Source organism: Neovison vison, chromosome 1 (assembly GCF_020171115.1).
Source record: "Neovison vison isolate M4711 chromosome 1, ASM_NN_V1, whole genome shotgun sequence".
Classification (NCBI taxonomy): Eukaryota; Metazoa; Chordata; class Mammalia; order Carnivora; family Mustelidae; genus Neogale; species Neogale vison.
The window spans coordinates 122,446,145-122,471,879 of NC_058091.1; the positions used below are offsets into that span (position 1 = coordinate 122,446,145).

General features: G+C 52.0%; 3 protein-coding genes across 11 annotated transcripts; 2 read left to right on the plus strand and 1 right to left on the minus strand.

The window, feature by feature from the left end:
* Positions 1–227: 227 nt before the first annotated feature.
* On the plus strand, positions 228–5,489 carry POU5F1 (POU class 5 homeobox 1). The gene is made up of 5 exons (XM_044257021.1): positions 228–702; positions 3,535–3,655; positions 3,955–4,085; positions 4,640–4,798; positions 4,980–5,489. Exons 1-5 carry the CDS (start codon positions 298–300, stop codon positions 5,244–5,246), a joined length of 1,083 nt encoding a protein of 360 aa, XP_044112956.1. The 5' UTR covers positions 228–297; the 3' UTR covers positions 5,247–5,489.
* Positions 5,490–6,840: 1,351 nt separating this feature from the next.
* Positions 6,841–10,243, minus strand: TCF19 (transcription factor 19). The gene is made up of 3 exons (XM_044257036.1): positions 9,692–10,243; positions 7,959–8,490; positions 6,841–7,669 (listed from the first exon to the last, which is right to left on the minus strand). The coding sequence occupies exons 1-3, from the start codon at positions 9,924–9,926 to the stop codon at positions 7,429–7,431; spliced, it is 1,008 nt and encodes a 335-aa protein (XP_044112971.1). The 5' UTR covers positions 9,927–10,243; the 3' UTR covers positions 6,841–7,428.
* A 963-nt stretch (positions 10,244–11,206) lies between these two features.
* CCHCR1 (coiled-coil alpha-helical rod protein 1) lies at positions 11,207–25,465 on the plus strand. 9 transcript variants are annotated; one of them, XM_044257058.1, is made up of 18 exons: positions 11,207–11,319; positions 11,898–12,087; positions 12,337–12,403; positions 12,482–12,695; positions 13,947–14,250; positions 17,072–17,235; positions 17,339–17,777; positions 17,971–18,120; positions 18,618–18,728; positions 18,830–18,936; positions 21,530–21,642; positions 21,814–21,859; positions 22,005–22,141; positions 22,267–22,455; positions 22,551–22,652; positions 24,526–24,677; positions 24,775–24,946; positions 25,174–25,465. In XM_044257058.1, exons 2-18 carry the CDS (start codon positions 11,938–11,940, stop codon positions 25,284–25,286), a joined length of 2,730 nt encoding a protein of 909 aa, XP_044112993.1. In that variant the 5' UTR covers positions 11,207–11,319; positions 11,898–11,937; the 3' UTR covers positions 25,287–25,465. The 9 variants fall into 9 exon arrangements, 8 of the variants coding, with proteins under 8 accessions (XP_044112993.1, XP_044113028.1, XP_044113020.1 ...); XM_044257093.1 differs by lacking the exon at positions 11,898–12,087 and having other exon boundaries at positions 12,277–12,403; positions 17,339–17,474; positions 17,667–17,777; XM_044257085.1 differs by lacking the exon at positions 11,898–12,087 and having other exon boundaries at positions 17,339–17,474; positions 17,667–17,777.
* The last annotated feature ends 270 nt before the right edge of the window (positions 25,466–25,735 follow it).

Sequence of the window (25,735 nt, forward strand, 5' to 3'; positions counted from 1 at the left end):
CTCGCGAGTTGGAAGTGAAGGTCCGAATGGGGGCCTGCGTCAAGAGTCCAGAGCCTGGAGAGTCACTTAGCTGGAGCTCCCTGGCTTCCCGCTCCCGCGACGGACCCCAGCCACCATGAAGCAAACACCCTCCGCCTCAGTTTCTCCCACCCCCACCTCTCTCTCCTCCACCCATCCAGGGGGCGGGGCCAGAGGTCAAGGCTAGTGGGTGGGATTGGGGAGGGAGAAAGGTGTTGAGCAGTTTCTTGGAAAGCCCTTATTTTTCCAGGCCCCCGGCTTGGGGCGCCTCCGTTCCCCATGGCGGGACACCTGGCTTCCGACTTGGCCTTCTCGCCCCCGCCGGGCGGTGGAGGCGATGGGCCGGGAGGGCCGGAGCCCGGCTGGGTTGACCCTCGGACCTGGCTGAGCTTCCCAGGCCCTCCCGGCGGGTCGGGAATCGGGCCGGGAGTCGGGCCGGGCGCTGAGGTGTGGGGGATTCCCTCGTGCCCCCCGCCCTATGAGTTCTGCGGAGGGATGGCGTACTGTGGACCTCAGGTTGGAGTGGGGCTGGTGCCCCAAGGCGGCCTGGAGACCTCCCAGCCGGAGGGCGAGCGGGGAGCCGGGGTGGAGAGCAACTCCGAGGGAGCCTCCCCGGAGCCCTGCGCTGCACCCCCTGGGGCTGTGAAGCCGGACAAGGAGAAGCAGGAGCAAAACCCCGAGGAGGCGAGTGAGCTAAAACGGGGCTGGGAGGAGGTGGCCGGGCTGGCGGGAGGGAGAGGTGGTCGCCTACAGCTGCCTAGGCCTGGAACCCAAGAGGGGAGCAGGCTGGGGCCGCGCTAAAGGCAGAGAGGGGTGTGTGGCCTGAGAGCAAGGGCAAGGTGGGAACCAAAGCTGGAATTCAGAGTGAAGGCAGGTGAGGGCTGGGGCAGACCAGGGAGGAATCGGAAGCTGCCCCAGGCTGGCCTTGCTTCCTGCCTGGCCCTTGTCAAGTAGCCCCTTTCTAGGCCTGTTCTGGCCAGGGTGGCTCACTTAATACCAGCCCAGCGCCATACCCAGCTTGGGGTTTGAGCCCCTTCTCCCACCCTTAACCCTTCTTGAAAATTTGATCTTACAGGCTCAGGATCTGGGCCTTAGGGTTAAGTGTGGCCTGAGGGTAAAAACAGTGCTTATCCCAGGGTTATTGTTCCTGAAAGTCTAGGGTGGGACTGATTTCTGATAGACGCTCCTGTTTGGGCTGTGTGTGTGGACGTGTGGGGTTGGGTTTACCTCCCGTCAAGTTTAGGGCTTGTCTTCCCTTGACCTCTGCCTCGGGGCTAGTGAGTCACCATTATGCAAAGTGCACACCCTGGCACCAATTTCAGCCTTAATTCTGTTAGTTGTGGGCAAGCCAAAAAGCTAAGTGGAAGAAGTCCTTCCCAGGCCATTCCCCAAACGTAGGGTCTGCCGAGGCAGTGAAAGATTTCTGTGTCCAGCACTCGTGAAAGACGACTATAAGGCTGTGACTTCCAGTCATCCAAAGACAAGTGTAAGCAATTAGAGATCAAGTACTAAGCTCTTAGACCTCACAGAAGGAGGTGTGAGCGCTTCAGCTGACCCAGTGGCCCTAGACTTTGTAGGAGGCGACTGAGCCTTGAATGATAATGGCTGCCAATTGTGGTCCATTTCCTAAGTGCCTGGCTGTGTGCTCAGTGCCTACATCATTATCTCATTAACCGGCACAAAATCTCCCAGGGAGGTATTATTAGCCTATTTCACGGGTCCTACCTACCAAATGATGGAGTTAGGATCTGCGCTAGGGTTGCCTTATTTCAGATTCCATAAGTAGGATTTAGACAAGCCAGGACAGGGAGCGGAGGACATTTAGAGCTCTGAAGCATGTACTGAGCATTGGCCTATTTGGATTTGATGTGATCGACCACCCTTGGAACCCTTCCCTCAAAGCTTCCAGGACTGCACATAGGTTTAGCTGCTCTTCTGGTCCCTTTGGCCACCCACCAGGGAGTGCCCCAGGGCTCAGTCCATCACCCTCTGCTCTATCAGTACCTTTCCTTCCTCTTATCTACCCTCGAGCTCAAATGCCTTGTACACGAGACTACCACTGTACACGGGACTACCACATTTTCTGTCTCTTGCCGGGATGGCTCCATGAACTGCTCCACCTGAACCTGACCATCACCCGTCGCTCAAGGCCCCAACCGTTAGTCGTCAGTGCTTTCACATTTTACATCCCATCTTTTGGAAACCCAGCTACCTTTCCCTTGGAAACATACCATGAAGCAATCCCTACCGGCCTGGTCCCAGCTGCCCAGTGAATGGGGGATGGGGTGGGGTGGGCGGACGGTAGTTGCCTCCTTAGTCTGTTGTCAACACGTCATTTTAAAATCAGGTCATTTTACTCCACACCTCCATCCGGTGGCTCCCCACAGCAGGATCCACAAGACTTGCCCTGCGCCCCCTTTGACTTAGTGAGTTCCTCACCCTCCTCCCTTCCCACCCTCGGTCTTCATCCTTCTCCACCCACTGCAGGCCTTTCCACTTGGCTCTTTCCCTTCGCTCAAGCTTCAGTTTTCTTTTCTTCTTTTTTAAAAGAGTTTATTTATTTATTTGACACAGAGGAATCCCAAGTAGGTAGAGAGAGAGGAAGAAGCAGGCTCCCCGCTTAGCAGAGAGCCCGATGCAGGGCTCAATTCCAGGACCCTGGGATCATGACCTGAGCCGAAGGCAGAGGCTTTAACTAAACCACTGAGCCACCCAGGTGCCCCAAGCTTCAGTTTTCTTGATCTTACTTAAAATTGTCTGCATCCCCATCATCTCCTACACTGCTGTACTCTGTAATCCTCTACCCTGCTTCACTTTTTTCCATAGTGCTTATAACCTAGTAATGAACTGGATAATTACTTGTCTCTCCACGTGAGAATGGAAGCCCTCTGAGGCCTGGCTTTCTGTCCAGTTTTCGGAGCTGCTGGTTGATAGAAAGGGCAATACATCTGTTGAATTAATCAAGGAGCATGCCTATGTTTTGCATAAAGATAGAGTAAAAATACAGAATAATCCAATTTGAAAAATGGGCACTAACTATATACCATTCACTTAATTCATACCTTTTTGGGTATCTAGTTTGTAGTGTGTTCGTGTGTATGCATGCCATGTCGTACCCTGGAAGCAAACTGGGGGAGAGTATAGGGAAATGAGAATTAGAGACATGGTGCCCTTTTACTTTCCTGGTTTGGAAACTGCCTCAGATTGGGGTGATGGTTGAGTCAGAAATCTATTAAGAGTATTAAGTGAGCTCTTAGGCAGCAGCTCCCTACATAAGCTGACAGGTGTTCTCATGGAGGAAGGCCTGCCTTTCTGTCTGTGCACACGTGGTGCTGTGTCTGTGGGATGTGTTGCTTTCTGGGGTGAATGACATTTGTAGATAGGTTATTGCTAGATATTTAGTAGGCATTCTGGTGCAGATACTCCCATGGACCATTCCTTGAGGCCCAGATGGGAAGGGGGGTTGACCACTGATGTGTTTGCGTTTTTACATGTCCTCTGCCTTTTTGACTGCAGTCGCAAGACATCAAAGCTCTGCAGAAGGACCTGGAACAGTTTGCCAAGCTCCTGAAGCAGAAGAGGATCACCCTGGGATATACTCAGGCCGATGTGGGGCTCACCCTGGGGGTTCTCTTTGGTGGGTCTCCCTCTGCATGTCCTGCCCCCCGCCAGAACACAGGGACCACATCTCCCCTGGAAGAACATGCTTAAACTTGGAGTATTCTCCCCACCAGGGGGGCAAGAGGAAGGGTGTTTCTGGGGCAGGCTTTACACCTTCCGCCTCATGAAAGAGGGTAGGGAGTGGGGGAGGAGGAAAACATACTTGGACCTTGAGTTCCCTCTGGGAAGAAGTGGGGCCCTGTTTGGAGTCTTGGGGTCGCGAAGGTACTGCCTTCTGCCTCACCTTGCTTGCTTCTCTCTCACTGGCCTCCCCAGGGAAGGTGTTCAGCCAGACCACCATTTGCCGCTTTGAGGCTCTGCAGCTCAGTTTCAAGAACATGTGCAAGCTGCGGCCCCTGCTGCAGAAATGGGTGGAGGAAGCTGACAACAACGAAAACCTACAGGAGGTGAGGGTGGGGAGGGAGGCTCAGGGATCCGCCGAGTCTTGGGCCGGTTGTCCATGCTTCCTTTCCTGGTTTGCCGCTCTCCTTCATGGGGCGTGTGATCCTCAATGGGGTGGAGTAGAATTCCTCCAAATTCTCCAGAACCGCCTGTCTAGATCCACCCCCTCAGGATTCTTCACACCATCTGGTGCTGGCGATCCATCCAGGCAGTGCCCCATAGCAGTCTGCGCTTTTTTTTTTTTTTTCCCAAGATTTGTATTTCATTCTTTAACAGAGAAAGAGATCACAAGTAGGCAGAGAGGCAGGCAGAGGGAGGAGGGGAAACAGGCTCCCTGCTGAGCATAAAGCCCGATGTGGGACTCGATCCCAGGACCCTGAGATCATGACCTAGGACCCTGAGATCATGACCTGAGCCGAAGGCAGAGGCTTAACCCGCTGAGCCACCCAGGCGCTCCAGCAGTCTGCTCTGAGTCGGTACCCTCATGGTGCTCAGCACGCTCCAAGCTTGCCAATCCATGTCCTCCCTTGGCCACTTCTTCCCCTCCCTCCCTCACCAGATATGCAAAGCAGAGACCCTCGTGCAGGCCCGAAAGAGAAAGCGAACAAGTATCGAGAACCGCGTGAGAGGCAACCTGGAGAACATGTTCCTGCAGTGCCCGAAGCCCACCCTGCAGCAGATCAGCCACATTGCCCAGCAGCTCGGCCTTGAGAAGGACGTGAGTGCCTGGTCCCTGGGTGTCCTCCTCCTTCCCGGTCGTCACTTCCATTTCCCTGGCTCTGCCTCTTGCCCCCCAGCCACTGCTCTAGATCTGGCTTTGGGCCAAATGACTAAGCAGAACCAGCCCCACTTCCCAGAGCTTAGGATCCGGTGTCACTCTACCTTGTCTTCCATCCCAGGTGGTCCGAGTGTGGTTCTGCAATCGTCGGCAGAAGGGCAAACGGTCAAGCAGTGACTATTCGCAACGAGAGGATTTTGAGGCTGCTGGGTCCCCTTTCTCAGGGGCACCAGTATCCTTTCCTCTGGCACCAGGGCCCCATTTTGGTACCCCAGGCTATGGGGGCCCTCACTTCACTACGCTGTACTCCTCAGTCCCTTTCCCTGAGGGTGAAGGCTTTCCCTCTGTGTCTGTCACCACTCTGGGCTCTCCCATGCATTCAAACTGAGGTGCTGGACCTTCCCAGGATTGGGGGCCCAAGGAAGGGGGAGAGTGCGGGGAAAGAGAACCTGGGGTTTGTACCAGGGCTTTGGGATTAAGTTCTTCATTCACTAAGAAAGGATTTGGGAACACAAAGGGTGTGGGGGCAGGGAGTTTGGGGGGACTGGTTGGAGGGAAGATAAAGTTCAAGGATGCTCTTGTTTTTAATCCCCACATCACTTTCTTAAATAAAGAAGCCTGGGACACAGTAGGTAGATACTCTTGTCTTCGGTTTGTCCTCCTTTGGTTACTGAAGAAGGGATGGGGATACCCAATAGTTAATAGCTTAGACCCCAGTGACCCTGACACCGAGGTGCCATTTAAACTGCTAAATCGTACGATGTCAGAGGGAGAGCTGGTATTGGAACCCACTGATGTGTAGAGGGCCCTTACAGGTGTGAGCTAGTTCCTCAGAGCCTGTGACTTAACAGTCCTGGGGAAATTTAAGTGGAAGCCTTGTTTTATTCATTTATTTGAAAAGATTTTATTTAATTATTTGACAGTGAGCATAAGTAGAGAGGAAGGCAGGGGAGGTGGGGAAGCAAGCTCCCGGCTGAGCAGAAAGCCTGATGCAGGGCTTGATCCCAGGACCCTGAAATCATGACCTGAGCCACCCAGGCACCCCTTACTTACTTTTTAAAGATTTTATTTAAGGGGGAATATGAGCAGGGGGAGGGGCAAAGAGAAGCAGACACCAAGGTGAGCTCCAGCCCAAGACCCTAAGATCACAGCCTGAACTGAAATCAAGTGTCACTCAGTTGAGTGAGCCACCCAGGCACTCCTGGATTGTCTTATTTTTGTAACCCACTCACTGTTAGGAGCCGATTTTGCTTTCCCTACTTTAGTCTGGAAGTGTCCTTTAGTAGCTTTATACTAAGGAATCACCTTGAGATCCTTTTCTTCTGCATATTGTCCCAACTAGAAACTGTGTTGTGCTTTGTTGATACCAAAGTCCTTTTGGTTTCACCTTAAGGGATTTGGCCTACCCTGTCCATGAGTGATGCACCAGACCCCCAAGTTTTTGTCCTGGTTCTGCTGTTACTTGGGCCCTTGCTTAGAGCTGTGTCCTTGATGTTGTGGTAGGGGGACTTGGGTTGGTAAGTCTAAGTAGGGATAGAAGACAATGGACTTAAAAATTGTAATAGGTCAAGATGAGGCTTTCCTAGTGAGAGGTACAAAACCCACTTGGACCCTATGTTGCTTTGGTGTAGCTTGGTGTAGGCTCAGAGAAGAGAACCTGTGAGCTGTACTTGGGTTCCGCTGTTCCACAACTAGACGAGGTGAGCATCCCCTCTAGCTGGTATATCAGGTTTTCTCTTTTCAAAGGTTCTGCCATCCTCCTGAACTTGACCAAATTCGATCTGTTTTTCCTTTAAACTAGAAACCTTAATTAACTTTTCTCCAGTCCCCCATCTCCAGCCCATTCTAAACCAAGTAAGCAGGTCCAGACTTCCCTGTGCTGTGCTCCTCTCTTCCCCTAAGAGTCAAGTTTTCCAGACCATACCCTTCAGAACTCTCAAGGAGTATCAGACCTGGAAAAAGAATAAATATCTAGGAGTGAATGAAGTTGCTTATTCTTTATTTGGAAATAGAAGCAAAGCTCTGAAAAGCCAAGTCATGATCGTGGTCAGTGCCAGTGGTTGACTCAAAATGTAAAAGTTTTGAGGCCGTGCCTTAGGTTTCCCCAGAAGGCCTTAGTGATGCCATCCAAGAACATGTTCGTTCCAAGACCCGAGGCTTGTATCTACCCAGGGATTCTATAATTGAGGCCATCCAAGAACATGTTCGTTCCAAGACCCGAGGCTTGTATCTACCCAGGGATTCTATAATTAATGGGTGCTCCGACCACAGACATTCTAGTACCCATGACATGGACCTGTAGCTTGTAACAGAATATTCAGCTTGCTGGCAGCTTCCTGGAGGCAGCAGTTTCTTTGGCAGGAAACAATCTCTTCTGTCACCTTGGCCGTCAGGGCCTGCTTCAGGCCTTGAGTCAATATCCATAGCAATGGACACTTCCCTGTAGTCATCCCCCACTGGAGAGGCAAAGGAAGAAGGGGGCATTTCTTAGGATCCATCGGTGCCCCACCGTGTCCACCTATGGCATGGAGGTGGCAGCTTTCTGTCCTCTGGTGCCTTGGTGGTGGGCCTTAGGTCTGGATGCCTATACGACACCCTGGGCACCGGAAGTCAGCCTCCCTGGCAGCCTGGATGCTGTAGCCAACACAGGCCACATGGAACCACAGGTCACAACCGTCACACTGAACCCAGGCAACTGTTTCTTCTTCTGGTAGGTAGCAACAAGGGGCTGCACAGGGCTCCCCACTCCCATCTGCTGGGGGAGCCCTGGGAGAGCTCACTGGGTGCTTCCGAGGTCGTCCACGCCTATTTCTGAAGAAAGGGACACAAAAACCAAGTCACTGGAAACCTGCAGAAGAAGCCTAGAACTTTCCCTAGATAATCCTAGAGTGAGCCTAGATAGATTTAATAGTCTAATGGACCAGAATAGTAGAGCTGACCCCGGTCTTGCCAGTTCAGTGTCCCAGCTCCGTCCACTTACCATTCCCATCCCTGTTTCCATCCCTTTTCCTATCCCCAGAGCAGATGGTCACCTCTCAGCCTGGGGCTCTATAAAGGGATCAAAGAGGAGTTAAAAATTGAGAAAGATCTCTCCACTTACCCACCAGGTGTCTGTGGGGTTGTCTCTACACGGAGTTTCTTCCTGGGCTCCATAAAGACTGGTGGGGGGCTCTCAGGAGTCTTTCCCTCATCATCCAGCTCTGCCAACACTCGGTGAGCGGATTTCCTCCGATTTCTTGGGGGTGGGGCAGAAGGAGTGGGAATAGGCAGGCTCTGTGGCTCACCCCCGCTCCGGGAGAAGGTCAGGGGCAGAGGTCTGAGCTTGCTGAGACTACCGATGGAATTGAGGATCAGTGTGGCTTTGGGGGCAGGGGAAAGAGTGCTGAGGGGGCGCTGTGGGGCCCCCTGTGGGGGGAGCATAGGCCAGAAGCCAGCCTTGGTTCCCTCTTCACTAGACCGCGGGATGGTAATGGCTGCGAAGTCTTGAGGTTTGACTCGGACTTGCTGAAACATGAAGTAGAACTCCGAAGGGCTGGTTCCTGGGGGCCCTTCAGGACCAAAAGTCACAAGGTCCCCATCACTCAACTCCAGCCTGTGACCTCTTGGGAGTCGGACATCATTGACCAGAGTCCCTGTTGATGGCAGGGCACCAGACAGATCCAGAGGATGACAAAAACAAACGACAAGAGTTACGAGTGGAGAAATCTGGCCACCTCTGATTTTCTAGGGAACATGAGAACAGGACACCTGTCATCAAATTCTCACATTTGAAATCCCCCTCAGCAGGTGATATCAGATATTAAACTCTTTGTGAATTGGGAACAAGTTTATTTTTTATGCCATTCCAACAGGGCACATGGAAAGAATGGACTCCTTCCCTCACTGCTGAGGTCCCTTTCTCCGACACCCAATGCAAAAAGTTAGTGAGTACCCTAGACTGACTGGGTTGAGATCTTGGCTCCACCCTTACCAGTTCTGTTACCTGGGCAAGTTAACCTCCCTGTGCCTCATTTTCCTAGTCTGTAAAAAGGGAATGATACTAGTGCTCTCTTACATTCGATGCACTTAAAAACAGTGCCTGGCTCATATAGTAAGCACTGAACGAATGTTGGCTAATATAGTTATCTAATCTCCACAACACTCCAGACAGACTTTACAAAGCCTTACATTTTACCTATGAGGAAACTGAGACCCAGAAAGGTGAAGGGCCCAGGCATTTCTCAGGCTGGCTGCAAATGCCTGCAAGTCGGGGAGTAAGACATGCCCAGATCATTAAGCTACAATCCAAGGTGCACCTCAAGTCAGTTAAGTGTCTCCATTGGGTTTAGATCAGGATCTCAAGAATTCCAGGATCTGTCCTGTATCCAGGTTTTCTGCTCAGCAGGGGAGTCTGCTTCTCCCACTCCCTTTGCCCCTCCCCTGCTCCTCTTTCGCTCGCTCTTACTCAAAAATCTTTTTAAAAAAACCATAATCCAACACATAACTGCCTTCAGATAAGAACAAGGTGCCTCAGCAAATTTGGAAACTGAGTATCTGAGCTTGGCCCTCAGTGGCTCCAGAACATCCCCACTGTGATGCTTCCCTAATGACCCAGTCCCCGGATCTACCAACTCCTGTTCAGATGGTTCCGACTAGGCAGGGATCATCAGGGACCAGCCCCACAGAGAGCTTCTGACACGCACACCTTGAGTGGGAAGATGCAGGTCTGGACTAAAAAACGGTCCAACCCAATGGAGTTTGGGAGGCAGGCAAGGTCCCTGCGGAGCCCCTTAATTCATTCCAGCCTAAGAACTGCAACTGCCCAGGCACAAGAGCGTCCTGCTTACTGCTCACCTTGGCTGCTATGGTCCTCCAGGCTGACCCTCCAGTCATCACCCCTGCGCTCAGCGTGCAGCTCTGCGTGGACTCCAGAGATGAGGCTGGGCTCCTGCTGCGGCTGCAGGGCCACATCACACAGGTCAGCCTGCCGGCCCAAGCGGTAGGTGCAGCCAGCCCCGCTAGGGTGGAAGGTGTAGAGATCACCACCTCTGCCTCCCCCTATGCGCAGCAGCTGGAAGCAGGGCAGCATGGGCGGTGCCCCCTCTGCACCACCTCTTCCACTTCAGGAGTCCATACACCTTTCTGACACCTGAGCCATGCACGCTCGCTTGAGTTCACTTTACTTCTGCTGCAGATTTGAGCTGTGCTTTGTGCAATTTCAACTTCGAGCACAGGCCTGAGTTTTCACCAGGGGTCAGTGGCAAATTTCAGATGAGAACCCAGGCCCGAGTAGTCCAAATTCAGAGTGCAAGGAACTTAAGGCATGAGATGCCAACAAAACTGTCAAGCAGCTTTACAAAGGAAAAATTCAGGATAGGTCCCAGCGCAGTGCAAAAACAAACATGTCCTGTGGCATGTGAGTTGAACTAGATCCTCAGGCCGCGAAGTATTCAGGGAGATTCGATCTGTGCGGGGCAACAATATATTAGGGGGCTTCCAGGGAAATGCAAACTGTAGATGTGTGGATAGGGTTTCCTGCTTCTGTACAATATTAACTTGTCACCTCAGTGTAATTTGGAGAAAAGCTTCCTGTCAGACTCGCTTACCCAAATAGTGTACCCCTCCTGCTCGCTCGTGCCTCGCCCTTCGGGCCAATCTTTCCTAACTATCTTTAACCCCAGTGGGAAGGGAATCCAGGGTCATCCCCGAAAAAGCAGTGGAAATAGTTCCTACGTTCTCTGACAAAGCAGATCTAAACCTGATTTCCCGGGGCGCCTGGGTGGCTCAGTGGGTTAAACCTGATTTCCCAGCTTCTCCGGGTGGGATATAAACAGGGAAAGAGCGCCCCGAGATCCTGCACAGCAAACCCAGCCTTTTCCTCCCCTGCCCAGCCCCGTTTCCGATCTACCGCGGTGCGGTCTCCAAGTAGCCTCCTCTCCAGGCAGTGCCAGCGTGTGCGGTGGCCGCGGGACCCCTCCGGCTCTGGCCGGAGCTGGCGCTACCGTGGCTGTTTGACAGCGAGGAAGCCGGGGTCCAGAGGGGCGCGGTCTCCGCGCGCGGGCAGCGCCAGCCCCGCCTTCGGAATTCCCGGGTCCGAGGAGCGCGCAAAGCGAACCCGCCCCGTACCATTCCTGATTGGCCAGCTCATTTATGCCCCCTCCGCTCCATTGGGCTACGCTCGGGGAGTGTCCCCGACCTCCCGCCTTTCGCTTTCTCTGATTAGTTCACAGGTTTTCCCGGGTTCCGGGAGTTGGGAGGAGCCGCCAGGGCGCGGAGACGTCCCCCAACGCCTTAATTAGGCCGGGCTTTAGATACGACTGCGCCTGCGTGCATCTTTTTTCCCTCCTCCCTGGATGGAACGGCGTTTTAGAGCGGCCCGCCAAGCTGCCCGCTTTGCGCAGGCGCGGTCAAGGGCGGAGGCCGCGCCCAAGGAGCCAGGTGTAGGGGTGGTGGTTTAAGGGCAGAGGGCGTTCTCGCGCTGGGTAAGGGGCGTTCGGGAAGAGTCGGTTGGGGGCGGGAAGGGGCTGAGAGGGTACGGGGGTGGGTTCAGGGGTCCATAGGGGGAGAGGGGTATAGGGACCAGGTAAAGGAACAGATGAGGTGGCCCTAACAGCCTTAGAGCCCAGGGTCCAACAGGTTGAAGACTCGGGTTTCTGGGGGAGAGGTGGGGTGGAAAGAAGTGAGAGCCTGCTAGAGTGCAGGGAAGCTTGAGCAGGCAATCGGGAGATGAGGGGGGAGTGAGGGACCAGAATAATTCCTTCAGGAAAAAAGCAGACGAGGCCGTACCCAGATAGGGGGAGGAAACACGTGAATTCTGGTGGGAGAGTAGGGAGAACTTGAAGAGATCTCTCTTGTGCTCTGGGACTCTGGAGAGTGGAGGGGAGGCGACAGGAATGTCAGCTGAGGGCACAGTAGAGAGAAACTGAGGAAAGTTGCTGGAAGGGTTTAGATGAGATGTCAGGAAGCTGGCTTTTCTGCCAAGGGGTCTAGGCTCCCTGGATTCCTGGGGTACCTGGGAAGATGTCTTGCCCTTCATGTGGCCATATTCATCTGGGGCCAGGCCTTGGGCCAATGCTTTAACAGGGAAGGACCCAGGAGTCATGGCTTGGTGGTGTCTGGATGGGCTTCCGGAAGGCCTTGCTGAGCCATGGAGAGAACTCTGGAGATTGGGCTCACAGCCCCTGCACTGCACACCTCCGTTCTCACCTACAACAAGGAACAGCAGAGACTATAGAAACTTAAGGAGGAGGGTAAAGGCTCTGCCTGGAATTCTAAAAGTATGAGTAAAACCTAAGAGCTCCCTCTCAGCCTGTCTCAAGTTAATTCCCTCCATCTCACGACATAGTTCTGTCAGAACCGCGTTGGGTAAACAAGTGAACTTCGGGTATTTCCTGCTTCTCTTGGGAAGTTACTAAAGGATTATGACTTTATTATTGTAGGAGCTTTCTAAGGTATCCTGAAAATTGAACCGGGGTGTCCTTGTTTCTCCTACTGTCCAGGGAAGCATAGATGGCTGTACACAGAATCTAGAGACTTCAGATAATGTGGAGATGTTTCGACCTTCAGGTCAGTGGAACCAGGAAAGGGGACTGGTGATTGTCTCTCCTTAGGAAACTGACCATCTTTGTCTTTGTGATTCCTTAGGTTCCACTGGGCTGATTCCCCCATCCCATTTCCAAGCTCGTCCCCTTCCAACTGTACCAAGAATGGCTCCCACCTGGGTTTCAGACATTCCCCTGGTCCAACCCCCAACCCATCATGATATCTCAGAGAGGCGGCCAGACAACAAGAGACCTCCAGTGATCATGTGGGAACAGGATGTTTCTGGCAATGGGAAGGAGCCAGGGCGGAGAGGCAGGTAGGGATTCATTGTTGCTCTTTTCACGGGCTTGCTTGCCAGTGACCTTTCTTCCCTGAAATAGATTCCTTACCCTGTTTCAGCCTTTAGTTCCCTAATATGTGCAGTAACCTAAGCAATTACTGAAAGTTATAATGTACAAGTAATAAGGCAGTGTGCTAGATGCTAGGAATGGGGGTAACAAAAATGAGTGAGATCCTGATATCAATGAATTAGAAATCCTAAGGGAAGAGGTAGATTGACCAACAGTTGACAGTAATAAGCATAATACAAGGCAAGATAAAGAAGTGCAAACTAGTAGGAGTACAGTTTGTACTGTGGTAGGGTTGGATTCATTCTGATGGAGTGCTTACCATTAGAGCTGGCCATGCTGTTGGTTGATGTTTTGTCTGTAAAGTTCTGATTCTTACTCTTGATGTTTCATTGTATGTCTTCCCCCGATGTACTAGAATGTCATTCTGCCATTTCGCTCTAGATTGGGATTGCACATGGGTCTACCTTGGACCCTATCCAAGAGGAAGGAGCATGATGAAAAAAAGGGGAGCCCTGGAGTGGGTGTCAGGAGACAGAGACTCTGATGCTACCAACTAGGGTCCTTTGGCCAGTCAACTAATATCTCTAGGCTGTAGATCTCCACCATTTTAAAAGAAAAATCTTGTGGTTCTGGGCCTCAGTGAGGGAGTATGTCAAGAGCCATGTTATCATAAGCTGCTTTAAACTTTACAAAACACCAGTAGACTATGTAATTTATTGATGTGCTGTTGACTCCTCATACAGGATACATAACACTCAATAAATACTTTTAACTAGCACCTGGTCTCACTGTATTGATACTGGAAGCCATGACCTCTCTTCCTTGAAACTTCCTCCAACTTTTCTTTGCCCTTAAATCAGAATTCAAAGTCTCTGGCTGTCTTCCAATCCCTCCATTTCAGAATGTGTGGCCTAATGATGTGCACATTTGGTGTTTAACACGTCTCCCTGTGTATAGCTCAGCAGAGATCATGTTTCATGATCTCAGCTAGCCTTTAAGTCCTTTGAGCCCAGACAGTGAACCTAATATGCTTAGTAGGGCCATGATAAAAAACAACGGTGATGCAAAGGCGGAGATCCCCATAGACCCACTTCATCCCCACCATCTCCACACACAATAGCAGAGGGATCTTCTTCTTCTTCCCGTGTCCCTTTGTGCCCTCTGCCACCCTCCCAGCACCAGAGATAGGTCTCACGTGTGCTAACCTGTCTTTGAAGGTCTGTGGAGCTAGCGGGGTCACATGCTCTGAGCCAGCAGGCTGAGCTGATCTCTCGGCAGCTGCAAGAGTTGCGGCGGCTTGAGGAGGAGGTCCGAATCCTACGGGAGACCTCACTGCAGCAGAAGATGAGACTGGAGGCCCAGGCCATGGAGCTGGAGGCTCTGGCACGGGCGGAGAAGGCCGGCCGAGCTGAGGCCGAGGGCCTGCGTGCTGCCTTGGCCGGGGCTGAGGTTGTCCGAAAGAACCTGGAAGAAGGGAGCCAGCGGGAACTGGAGGAGGTCAAGAGGCTGCACCAGGAACAGGTGAATCTGGTGGGGGAGAAGGATTTAGCTTCACAGTGGATGAACTGGGCAGAAGCTTCCCAGCAAAGAGTGGGTTCCACAGAAGAGGTCCCATGAGCAGAGGAGTGATGAGATGTTTGGTGAAGGTGAGAGATCAGAGGACCTGGAAAGATGAATTTGGGTGTTTTGGTCTTTATTCAGGTTGTACTTTTCTCCCAGGACTCACTTGAAGCCCTCCTTCCACTTCCAGTAGGAAGTATTTTGTCTTCCTACCTCACTCTGGGTACTCACTTCATGTGAGAGCATTGTGGGGGTGGTGAGGAAGGTGGGAGAGGGTGGACTGGGAAGGGAGCTGACTCATTCAGGAAGCATTTATCGTGCTTACTCTTTGCATCTTTGAGATAGGAACCAGGACCTTGAGGTGGGCAAATCAGCCTGAGTCCTGGTGGGTGGAGCTGACAGCCTAGTGGGGGACATGCACATTCAGCACCTAATTTAATCCTAATTAATTAATTGCAATTGGGAGAAATGCCATGCAGCAGAAGGACAGGGAGCTCTAATGCGCACAGTGCGGCGTAGGAACACCACCCTAGTCAATTGGCGTGTTAGGAAATGAAACCATAAAGATACCAAAAGAAATCATTGGTGAATTTTCCTTTTTTTTTTTTTTTTAAGATTTTATTTTATTTATTGTTATTGTTGTTGTTTTAAAATATTTTACTTATTTATTATTATTTTTTTAAAAAAGATTTTATTCATTTGTTTGACAGACAAAGATCACAAGTAGGCAGAGAGGCAGGCATAGAGATAGGGGAAGCAGCCTCCCTGCTGAGCAGAGAGCCCGATGTGGGGCTCAATCCCAGGACCCTGAGACCTGAGCCGAAGGTAGATGCTTAACCCGCTGAGCCACCCAGGTGCCCCTAAAGATTTTATTTATTTATTTGACAGAGACACAGAAAGGGAACTCAAGCAGGGGGAGTGGGAGAGGGGAAAGCAGGCTTCCCGTGGAGCAGGGGTGAAGCCTAGTGCGGGGTTCCATCCCAGGACCCTGGGATCATGACCTGAGCAGAAGGCAGATGCTTAACAACTGAACCACCCAGGCGCCCCAATATTTATTTTTTAAAGTAATCGCTACACTCAGCATGAGGCTTGAACTCATGACACCGAGATCAAGTTGCACACTCTACCAGCCAAATCAGCCAGGTGCCCCTGGGTGAGTTCCTTTATAACCTCTGATTGGTGAAAGCTTTTCTCCCTATGAATCAAAATCCTTCATTAAAGGAAAGATTGATACATTGGCTTTATAATGTTAAATTTAGAAATGACAGAAGTAAAATTAAAGAACATAAAAAACATTTGCAGTTCATATCCTGGGAAAAGTTTGATGTCCCTAACGTACTGTGTGCCTAGAAGTTGATAAGGAAGGATAGTAATCTAGCCAGGTAATGGACACAGGAGATAGTTCAAAGAAAAATATAAATGGCCTTTAGATTTATGAAAGATGCTTCATAAGAAGTTGTCATTTGAGCTGAATAGGAGTTGGCTGGTGAGCTGGCGTATGGGGAGGTGATGGGAGCTGGCAACACCTGGCAGCATGTGGGTCGTGAGGAGGCCAGAGGGGCTTGAGTATAGATGAGAGGGGCCCTAGATGGTGTGCGCATGGGGAGGCCTCGGGGCCTTGTACTTTACCTTGAGAGCAATGAGCAGCTGTTGAAAAGTATGTTATAGGGAAATGACATGATCAGATTTGTATTTTATGTCTAAAAAGGCCAGTTTTGTGGAGTGCTTGGCTGGCTCAGTCAGTGAGTTTAAGCCCCAGTTTGGGTGTGGAGCTTAGTTTAGAGAGATGATAGATAGTAGATAGATAGATAGTTCGATCGATCCATTGATCGATCGACCAACCAGTTTTGTGATTTCCTTCTAAAATGATCACTTCGTGGTAGAAGATAGGGCTAGAGGGCAGACTCTCTCCTTCCTCTACCACCTGTCCCCCAACTCCTGCAGTGTCTCCCACATACTCACCACTGTTGGAGGTACAGTGAGAAAAGGATAGGATTCCTACCTTCTTAGAGCTTCCTTTGGAATAGAGGGTAGCAGACACTAAGCTGTGGAGAGGATCATTCCAGATGATGATTGGAGCTGAAAATGACTTGGAACAGGTGATAGGATGGAGCAGGTGGTGGGGGGCCCAGTGAGGCCTTCTGAGGAGGTGACGTCGAGGAATTGGGAGAAGACAAGTGATAGGAGCTAAACTGAGAGAAGTGGCAGAGGCAAAGGCATGTCTGGCTTTGCAGGCAGAGGGAAGAAGCTGGGCTTTGTTGTCAGTGCTGTGATAAGCCACTGAAGTCTTTATTTATTTATTCAAACTTTTTTCATCTATTTATTTGAGAGAGAGAGCATGAAAAGGGAGGAGGGGCAGAGGGAGAGGGACAAGCAGACTCCTGGCTAGGCCTTGGGGCTAAGATCATAACCTGAGCCAAAGTCAGATGCTTAACAGACTGAGCCACCCATATGCTCCCCACCTTGAAGGCTATTAAAGACTGGTCAGGAGTTTGTTGCATTTGTGCAGGCCCGAGATGAGGGTTCGTGCTGGTGGAGACAGAAGAAGATCTGTTTAGTAGGGACCTGGCAGGAACTGCTGATGAACTGGCAGGTGAATGGAGAACAGTGAGGCAATGCACTGTCTGCATTTTGCCGTGTGTGCAGCTGGGCCATTTGCTGGGTTGTTGTCTAAGGTGACAGAAGATGGGAGTGCAGGGACAGGGCCCGAGCGGAAGCATATTTGGACAGTCTGGATGTAGGAATGAGCTGGCCTCTGCTGTGCCCCTTCTTCTCTCCACAGCTCTCCTCCCTGACACAGGCTCACCAGGAGGCTCTTTCCAGTTTGACCAACAAAGCTGAGGGCTTGGAGAAATCTCTGAGTAGTCTGGAAACCAGGAGGGCAGGGGAAGCCAAGGAGCTGGCTGTGGCCCAGAGGGAGGCTGAGGTGCTGCAGAAGCAGCTGAGGTAAAGTGGGGGTGGGCAGCCAGGGGAGACCTGGCACGTGGTGGACACGGTGACTCTCTCAGCTGCCTCACTGATGGCTGCCCTGTTCTCCTCCCAACCCTAGCAAGGCCCAAGAAGACTTAGAGGCACAGGTGACTTTGGTTGAGAATTTAAGGAGATATGTGGGGGAGCAAGTCCCTCCGGAGGTCCACAGGCAGACCTGGGAATTGGAGCGCCAGGACCTTCTGGAAACCGTTCAAGTGAGAGAGTATAGGGTGCATCTGGGTAGGGGCTGGAGGTTGGGGGGTGGTGGTGCTCAGGGACCCGATCCCGGGAGAGGGGTGGCCAGGATAGAAGGCAGTGCTGACAAGGGGAAGCATCTGGATGCCGCTTGTGGGCCTGCATGGACGTCCCACAGAGGTCACTGCTCTCCCTTCCTGTCCGGTCCGCAGCACTTGCAGGAGGACCGGGACGGCCTGCACACCACAGCGGAGCTGCTGCAGGTGCGCGTGCAGAGCCTCATGCACATCCTGACCATCCAGGAGGAGGAGCTGAGCAGGAAGGTGGGCCCCTTGTCCCCAGGGGCTCCCTGTGGGTACCAGCAGCTGCCAGACCTGCTGGCATCTTCTTTTTGGTGAACACCTCTTCTTGCTGTGGCTCTTTGTTGCTTGGGCAGGACAGAGGAAAAAACCCCAAATATGCCTCCTTCCTCTTCTCCCCCAGGAGCTCATCTTCCACCCCTCTTCCACCCTGCAGGTTCAGCCTTCGGATTCGCTGGAGCCTGAGTTCACCAGGAAGTGCCAGTCCCTGCTGAAGCGCTGGCGGGAGAAGGTGTTTGCCCTCATGGTGCAGCTAAAGGCCCAGGAGCTGGAGCACAGAGGATGCGTGGAGCAGCTGAAGGGACAGGTCACTTGACTCTCTCTCCCCCCGAATTCTCCCCCAGCTCCTGGCTCCTTATGTCAGGGATGGTACTAACCCGACAAAGATGTAGTGAGTGGTTTCCGTGTGCTGGGAGCACAGCCCCGAACAGAGGCAAGCTGTCGTGGAGCTCACATTCTGGAGCAAGCAATTAGACGCTGTCAAGAAATTATGTGTGCTTTAAGGAGAAGTGTGAAAGTGTGACAGAAAGAGATCGTGGGGTGGGCCGGCTTTAGACAGGATGCTCAGGAACGGCTTCTCCGAGGAGGTGACAATGGTCAAGCATGGGTGGCACGGGTGGAGGTGGTGTGTCTTAGTGGGTATGTCACAGTGAGCTTCCTCAACATGCTTCTGGAAGGAAACCCGGACTCAGACTCCATTCTCAGGAACCCAGGCTTGTCTCCCTGCATGTTGTGCTATCAGAGACTTGGGCACCAGCCCCTCCGTACCCAGTGCCTCCCTCCAGCTGTGCCCTGTCCCGCCAGGTGGCAGAGCTCCAGGACCAAGCTGTGGCCCAGAGCCAGGAGCAGGCCATCCTGCAGCGCTCCCTACAGGACAAAGCTGCCGAGGTGGAGGTGGAACGGATGGGCGCCAAGGTCTGTGTGCCAGGCAGGGGTGAAGAGGCGTCAGGGATTCCTCCCAACTCTTCCCACACAACCTTATAGAGGGGACCCCTCTCCTCCTGGCATCTTTGCAGGCCCTGCAGCTCGAGCTGAACCGCGCTCAGGAGGCCCAGCGCCGGAGGCAGCAGCACGCAGCCACAGCCGAGGAGCAGCTGAAGCTGGTGGCCAACTCTGTCAGCAGGTATCTGAGACAGAGGGTGCGTGGAGTAGCTGCTTCCCCAGCTTCCCGACACCTTGGAGTTTAAGAGCCCAGGCAAGCGGCACTGGAAAGCTGGCAGTTGGAGGATGCAGGGCGAGAAGTTTCTAGTCCCAAGAGTCCCTGGGCTTGTTCTTCCCTGGGACAACCTGCTCCACAGTCCCTTGAGGATCGCTCAGGACTCCCACGAGTATTTGGTTGGAGGTGAGGCCATGCTTCCTCCTGTAGTTCAGTTCACCTGGGAGGATCACTACCTTCAGAGTTGTTCGAGGATGGAGAGTGTGGCTACACTTTCTTTCTTTAAAATTTTACAGGCACACCCTATTTCGTTGGAACCAGATTTAACCCGTATTTTAAAGCTGTACACCTGTGGCTTACTAGATACTCTATCTAAAATGTATGCCAGTTTCCTTCTTAATCACTTGCCAGCCTGTGTCTCTCATACCAACTTCCTGGGTGTTTCCTTCTCACCACCTGTTTTATAACCTTTAGAAAGACCTCTCTAAGGAGGAACACACAATTCTTTAGGCTGGTAACAGCCCGTCCTCAGCTTTGGACTTGGGATGCTGATGTGGTCCTCGTAGACCTCCTGGCATGGTGCCTGGCGTGTCATCTGACTCTATAAATGTTTACTGTTACCAGGAGGCTGTTCAGGATGGATCGCGGAAGAATTATTGGTATAGCAAAACTGTGGTGCCAGATAGGTCCTTGGTGGGGTGGCTGATGGTCCCCACCATCACTTTGTTTTTTCTTTTCTTTCTTTCTTTCTTTTTTTTTTTTTTTAAAGATTTTATTTATTTATTTGAGAGAAAGAGGGAGAGAGCACAAGCAGGAGTGGGGGGCAGAGGGAGAGGGAGAAGCAGGGAGCCCAACACGGGGCTCAGTCCCAGGACCCTGGGATCATAACCTCAGCTGAAGGCAGACGCTTAACCGACTGAGCTGCCCAGGTGCCCCTCCACCATCACTTTCTGTTGGGTTAGTACCTTGAGGACTAATTTTACTTAAAAATTATGAAAATTTTAAAAAATCATGAAAATGTTCCACTTTGCACGGAATTAGACTAGTTATAATGAACCACCCATATTTGATTCATTGTGCGTGCCTCCTACTTCCACAAGAATGGGAAGGTACACTGTACACGGAGTTTTAGTTTGGCACCAGGACATCACTGAAATGGTTCTTGCTAATGACTGATGGCCCACGAGGCTTAAAACAACCCACACTCAGATTGTTGTCAGGTTTGTTAGATAGTCTCTTGATGGCCTGGAGACTTTATCCGAAAATGGCTTTCTTTTTTTTTTTTTTTAATGTTTTTATTTATTTGACAGAGACACAGTGAGAGAGGGAACACAAGCAGGGGGAGTGGGAGAGGGAGAAGCAGGCTTCCTGCTGAGCAGGGAGCCCAATGCAGGGCTTGATTCCAGGTCCCTGAGATCATGGGCTGAGCTGAAGGCAGCTGCTTAACCAACTGAGCCCCCCAGGCGCCCCAGAAAATGGCTTTAGAAGAGTCATGGGGTGTCGGAAGCACCTGCTCAAACACTTTGGGTAACAGATCTCTGCGTGCTGCTAGGAGTACAGCTGTCAGCCTTTGTCGTCTGCTTGTTTTTCAGTTGATACAGACTTGGACCCTCCTGGAGAGCTCCACCCTTGCCCTGAGATGCTGCCTCACCCTCCTCCCAGGGCACCTGTGTAGGCTTCTCAGCTTTCATGAGCCGTGCTGGTCCCGGTTGGGGCACAGCCAGCTGATAAGGCACATGGATCTGGCCTTCACTGGCATCTGGGAATGGTTAGAGAGGATAGCTTTGATCTCTAGTGCATATTAGTGATAAAAAAAATAGGTTATGAGAAATAAACGTGTCAAGTTGCTTGAAAAGGTCTCCTGCCACGTAACGCCTTCCTGGGGTAAGGGCTCCTTAGAAAACTGATGGAAGCTATGTGCTTTGTTCTTGAGGAAAATGCACACAAGTTCATACACCCAAACGTGGCATACGGCACCAGGAGATTTCCAGAACCAGGAGACATGTCCAGCGGCTTGCTGGCTAAAAAGTCCAAGTCAGCTGGAGATGAGCTAGCTTTATGACACTCGATTTATTTAGCCTCCGGAGAATTATTTGTGCTGAACTCTGCTGTATTATGGGCTTGGGTCCAGATCAGATGTGACCCCGTGAAGCTCGTTCTTGTTTTTATTGCTCTTATTAAAGATAGTGATTGCTAGGACCCAAATGAGAAGCTTACCCTGGGTTTTGGGACTAAGCATAGCTGTGCTGTCCTTACGAGTAACGGGATCATTTTTGTTCTAACAAACACTAAAGGGCTTAAGCTCTCAGGTTTTCTTCATCGGCTGAGAGAGCTCAGACATGACTGGCCCTGACCCTTGGTTTCAGCTTCTCTTTTCCCTGCTATGCTTTTCCTTTCTGTGCTCCCCACATACTTCAGAATATAGGATAGGGGCTATAGCTCAGGGGTAGAGCATTTGACTGCAGAATATAGGATAGAAGGAGTTGTCCTGACAGGTCACATCAACTCCTTTAGGGAATGAGGTGGGGTTGAAGGGTCAGTGACCTTGTGCCTTCTCCAGCTTTCAGACCTGGCTCCAGAGCACCATGGCTGAGGTGGAACGCGCCACCACCCAGCTGCCCTGCCTCAGCAGCCGAGTCAGCTACGCAGTCCGCAGGGTCCACACCATTCAGGGTGGGTAGGACGACTGCCAGCCACGCTGTGCTCCTGCCCGTCCAGCTCTCTCCTCCAACATCCATCTTCATGTCTACTTGTCACCAGCCTGGGCATCCTTCCCCTTCCTCCCTTCCTCCCTTTTGTCCTCCTCAAACTCCTCTTCATTGCTTTGTGCCTTTTCTCCCCCAGGCCTGATGGCTCGAAAACTGGCCCTTGCTCAACTGCGCCAGGAGAGGTGAAGTTTGGGGCACTGTGAGGTGGACAGGAGGGGGTTAAGTGTTATTTGCTGGGACCCCAAACAGGAAGGACTGAAAAGGGGTGGGGGCTTATGGATCAGGCTGGGTGATCTCCCTGGACTCTGTTTCTCTTCCCTGTCCCAGCTGTCCCCCACTCCTGCCAGTCACAGATGTGAGCCTTGAGTTGGAGCAGCTGCGGGAGGAACGGAACCGCCTGGATGCGGAATTGCAGCTGAGCGCCCACATTATCCAGAAGGAGGTGGGCCGGGCCCGGGAGCAAGGTATCTTTGGTCCTGGAGTCCCGGAGCTGGAGCAGGCACCAGAGCTGGGTGTGTTGGGGACAGAGAGAGGAGAAGAGCTGGGGTCTGGGGCACAGAGAGACCCTGGGAGTGCCACCTCTTTCCAGGGGAGGCTGAACGGCAGCAATTGAGTGAGGTGGCCCAGCAGCTGGAGCAGGAGCTGCAGCGGACCCAGGAGTCCCTGGCTAGTCTGGGGCTGCAGCTGGAAGCAGCCCGCCAGGGCCAGAAGGAGAGTACGGAGGAGGCTGCCAGTCTCCGGCAGGAGCTGACCCAGCAGCAGGAGATCTATGGGCAAGGTGTGCAGGAGGGGCAGTGGGTTTACCATGGAGGGCTGGGGGAGACAGAGGAGTGACACTCCCTGCGACACACCCCATCTGCCCCTTCCCCCCAGCTCTGCAAGAGAAGGTGGCTGAAGTGGAAACTAGGCTGCGGGAACAGCTCTTAGAAACAGAGAGGAGATTGAACGAGGCTCGGAGGGAGCATGGCAAGGCAGGTGAGATTTGTTGGGATGGATATGGGCATCCGGGAAGAAGGAAGCGTTAGACGTGACTTTTTTTGTTTGTTTGTTTTGTTTTAAAATTTTATTTATTTGAGAGAGCACGAGAAGAAAGGGTCAGAGGGAGAAACAGACTCCCTTCTGAGCTGGGAATCCGATGTGGGAATCGATTCCGGGACTCCAGGATCATGACCTGAGCTGAAGGCAGTCTCTTTTTTTTTTTTTTTTTAAAGATTTTATTTATTTATTTGACAGAGATCACAAGTAGGCAGAGAGGCAGGCAGAGAGGGAGAAGGGGAAGCAGGCTCAACTCTGAGCAGGGAGCCTGATGCAGGGCTCGATCCTGGGACCCTGGGATCATGACCTGAGCCGAAGGCAGAGGCTTAACCCACTGAGCCACCCAGGCGCCCCCTACATGAAGTTTTTAAAACTGTTTTGAATCCTGCAAATAATGAAGTTACAAGAAATGGTACAGATTAATTCTTATGGTGTGAACACACTCCTGTAGCCAGCCCCCGTATCCAGCACCAGCATGAGCCCCACCCAGCCACTCCCCTCCATAAAGGCAATGGCCATCCTGACCTCACACCAACCGGTACCCCCAACTTTTTTTTGCCTTGGAACAATAGAAATTTATTCTCTCACAGTGCTGGAAGCTGGAAGCTAGAAGTCTGAACTCAAGATGCTGCCAGGGTTGGTGCCTGCTAGAGGTTCTGAGAGACACTTTGATGACTCCCCCCCCCCGCCCCCCCGCCCCTGGTGGGTGGTTGCCTGCAGTCTGTGGCATCCTTTCATTTGCAGGCACATCATTCCCTTCTGTCTTCATCTTTACATGGTGTGCTCTGCTGTGTGTGTCTGCCCCCAACTTTCTTTTTTTTTTAAGATTTTATTTTTAAGTAATCTTTACACCGAGCATGGGGCTCAAACCCACAAACCTAAGATCAAGAATCTTACTCTCTACCACTCTACGGACTGAGCCAGTCAGGTGCTTCCCCCTCTTTTATTAGGACAGAGTTCAAATACCTGGACAGATTACAAGAGTCACATAATGCCCACTTGTTTACCTCCTCTGACTAGATGCAACAGTTAGTAACCAATTTTTTTTTAAGATTTTCTATTTATTTGACAGATAGAGATCACAAGTGGGCAGAGAGGCAGGCAGAGAGAGGAGGAAGCAGGCTCCCTGCTGAGCAGAGAGTCTGATGCGAGGCTCCATCCCAGGACCCTGAGATCATGACCTGAGCCGAAGGCAGAGGCTTTAACTCACTGAGCCACACAGGCGCCCCTAGTAACCAATTTTTAAAAATATTTTACTTCTTGAAATAACCTCTACACCCTGTGTGGGGCTCCAGGCCGCAACCCCGAGATCAAGAGTCTCATGTTCCACCGACTGAGCCGGCCAAGCACCCAGCAGATGTTAATCTCTTGCCATATTTGCTCTATCCACATATATATACACCCTGGTACGTGCATTTTTTTGGAAATACTTTAAGTTACAAACATCATGACCACCCAGCTGCATCTCCTATGAAGAGGATAATTTCTTACATAACCTCAGTGTCATTGTCATATGTTAAGAAAACATTAGTGGCACAAAATGGAATATCTGGTTCATATTCAGATTTCCCCTACACGACTCCAGGAAGTCTCCGGGATGAGGAAGGTACTTTGGGTTCACAGAGTCAGAAGGTCGTGGAGCATCAGCCACTACTCCCACCACACAGAGGAGACGGCCCTGGAGCATAAGTGGCTTCGCTGAGCCATAGAGCTGAGGGCCCAGTGTTCCCACGATCGCAGTCCTGTTCTCATGGTGCCTCTCTGCTTCTGGCTGCCCCACACCTGTGCCCTCTGTGCCCTGGCTTCCACGTAGTGGTCTCCCTGCGCCAGATGCAGCGCAAAGCCACCCGGGAGAAGGAGCGGAACCAGGAGCTCAGGCGCCTGCAAGATGAGGCCCGGAAGGAGGAGGGGCTGCGGCTGACCCAGCGCCTGCAGGAGCTAGAGAGGGACAAGAACTTTATGCTGGTAGGGAAGAGAGGGAAGAGCAGAGACCAGGGAGGGGGATGGGTGAGGAGGGGCGGCTCTGCCTGGGCTAGGTGGCGTTTAACCCTCTCCTTCCCAGGCCACCTTGCAGCAGGAGGGTCTCCTCTCCCGTTACAAGCAGCAGCGACTGTTGGCAGTTTTTCCTTCCCTGCTGGATAAGGGGAAGTCTGCAGAGTCCAGCCCCTGGGCCCCAGGGTCTTCACTGCCTGTACCTCCAGGAGCAGCACCCATCCCCAAGGAGTCCATAAGAGGTATGGGCCATGTAGGAAGGGACAAATGCGGGGGACTTTAGGAATCTCTCCTTTAGGCACTCTGAATGCATGAGCATCATTCTCTGTGACCCTTGGAGGCCCACAGCCTCTCATCTGTGCCCACATTGGGCCAGGGAACCTCCAAACTGATGGCAGCCCTGTTTGCTGCACTGGAGCTGAGCTGCCTTCTCTGCTCAGCTGCTATCCCTTGGGGTCTTCTTTCCCAGGATCCCTCTCTGTCCTGCTCGATGATCTGCAGGGACTGAGTGAGGCCATTTCCAAAGAGGAAGCTATCTCTGAAGGAGACAACCAGAACTGTCCTGCTCCAGTCTGCCTCTGAACAGTTCCCTCTGAACAGCTCTGGGCACTCTGTGCAGCAGGGGGCTCAAGGTGGGCGGGGCGACCCCCAGAGAAGTGGGGTGGGGGTGGGGAGGTCAGCCAGCTGCCCTTGTGGACACCGTGGACACCGGCCACCAAGATGCCTGTGAATCCTGTGGCTTAATAAAGACAACTGCAGCAGGTGCCGTGTTCTCTTGGGGAATGGGAGGGAATTCCTGTTGCAGCTATCTCTGTCTGGAAAATGCAGGGAGTGGTCCCACACAGCTACTTCTCTAGGTGGTACCTTTTTCAAAACCCCTTTCTCTGGCTGCTTGGGAAGTTTTTTGAGGTGCTCCAGAAGTTTATTCTCAACTTTTGTTTGAAAACGCTTCACCTCTGGAAAATGATCACTGCCAGGAGTCAGGATATAAAACATCACTCATTTGCTGGGAATCTCCGTGCCAAGCAGTT

Excerpts from the sequence above, each read along its gene's own strand:
- POU5F1 (XM_044257021.1), top strand. The coding sequence starts at position 298 with ATGGCGGGACACCTGGCTTCCGACTTGGCCTTCTCGCCCCCGCCGGGC. Across the intron at positions 703-3,534 it reads AGGAGCAAAACCCCGAGGAG|TCGCAAGACATCAAAGCTCT; the intron begins GCGAGTGAGCTA and ends TTTTGACTGCAG. Across the intron at positions 4,086-4,639 it reads ACAACGAAAACCTACAGGAG|ATATGCAAAGCAGAGACCCT; the intron begins GTGAGGGTGGGG and ends CTCCCTCACCAG.
- TCF19 (XM_044257036.1), bottom strand. The coding sequence starts at position 9,926 with ATGCTGCCCTGCTTCCAGCTGCTGCGCATAGGGGGAGGCAGAGGTGGT. Across the intron at positions 8,491-9,691 it reads GGAGGACCATAGCAGCCAAG|GGACTCTGGTCAATGATGTC; the intron begins GTGAGCAGTAAG and ends TGCCATCAACAG. Across the intron at positions 7,670-7,958 it reads ACCCCACAGACACCTGGTGG|AAATAGGCGTGGACGACCTC; the intron begins GTAAGTGGAGAG and ends CCCTTTCTTCAG.
- CCHCR1 (XM_044257048.1), top strand. The coding sequence starts at position 11,872 with ATGTGGCCATATTCATCTGGGGCCAGGCCTTGGGCCAATGCTTTAACA. Across the intron at positions 21,860-22,004 it reads GCTCAACTGCGCCAGGAGAG|CTGTCCCCCACTCCTGCCAG; the intron begins GTGAAGTTTGGG and ends TCCCTGTCCCAG. Across the intron at positions 22,653-24,525 it reads GAGGGAGCATGGCAAGGCAG|TGGTCTCCCTGCGCCAGATG; the intron begins GTGAGATTTGTT and ends GCTTCCACGTAG.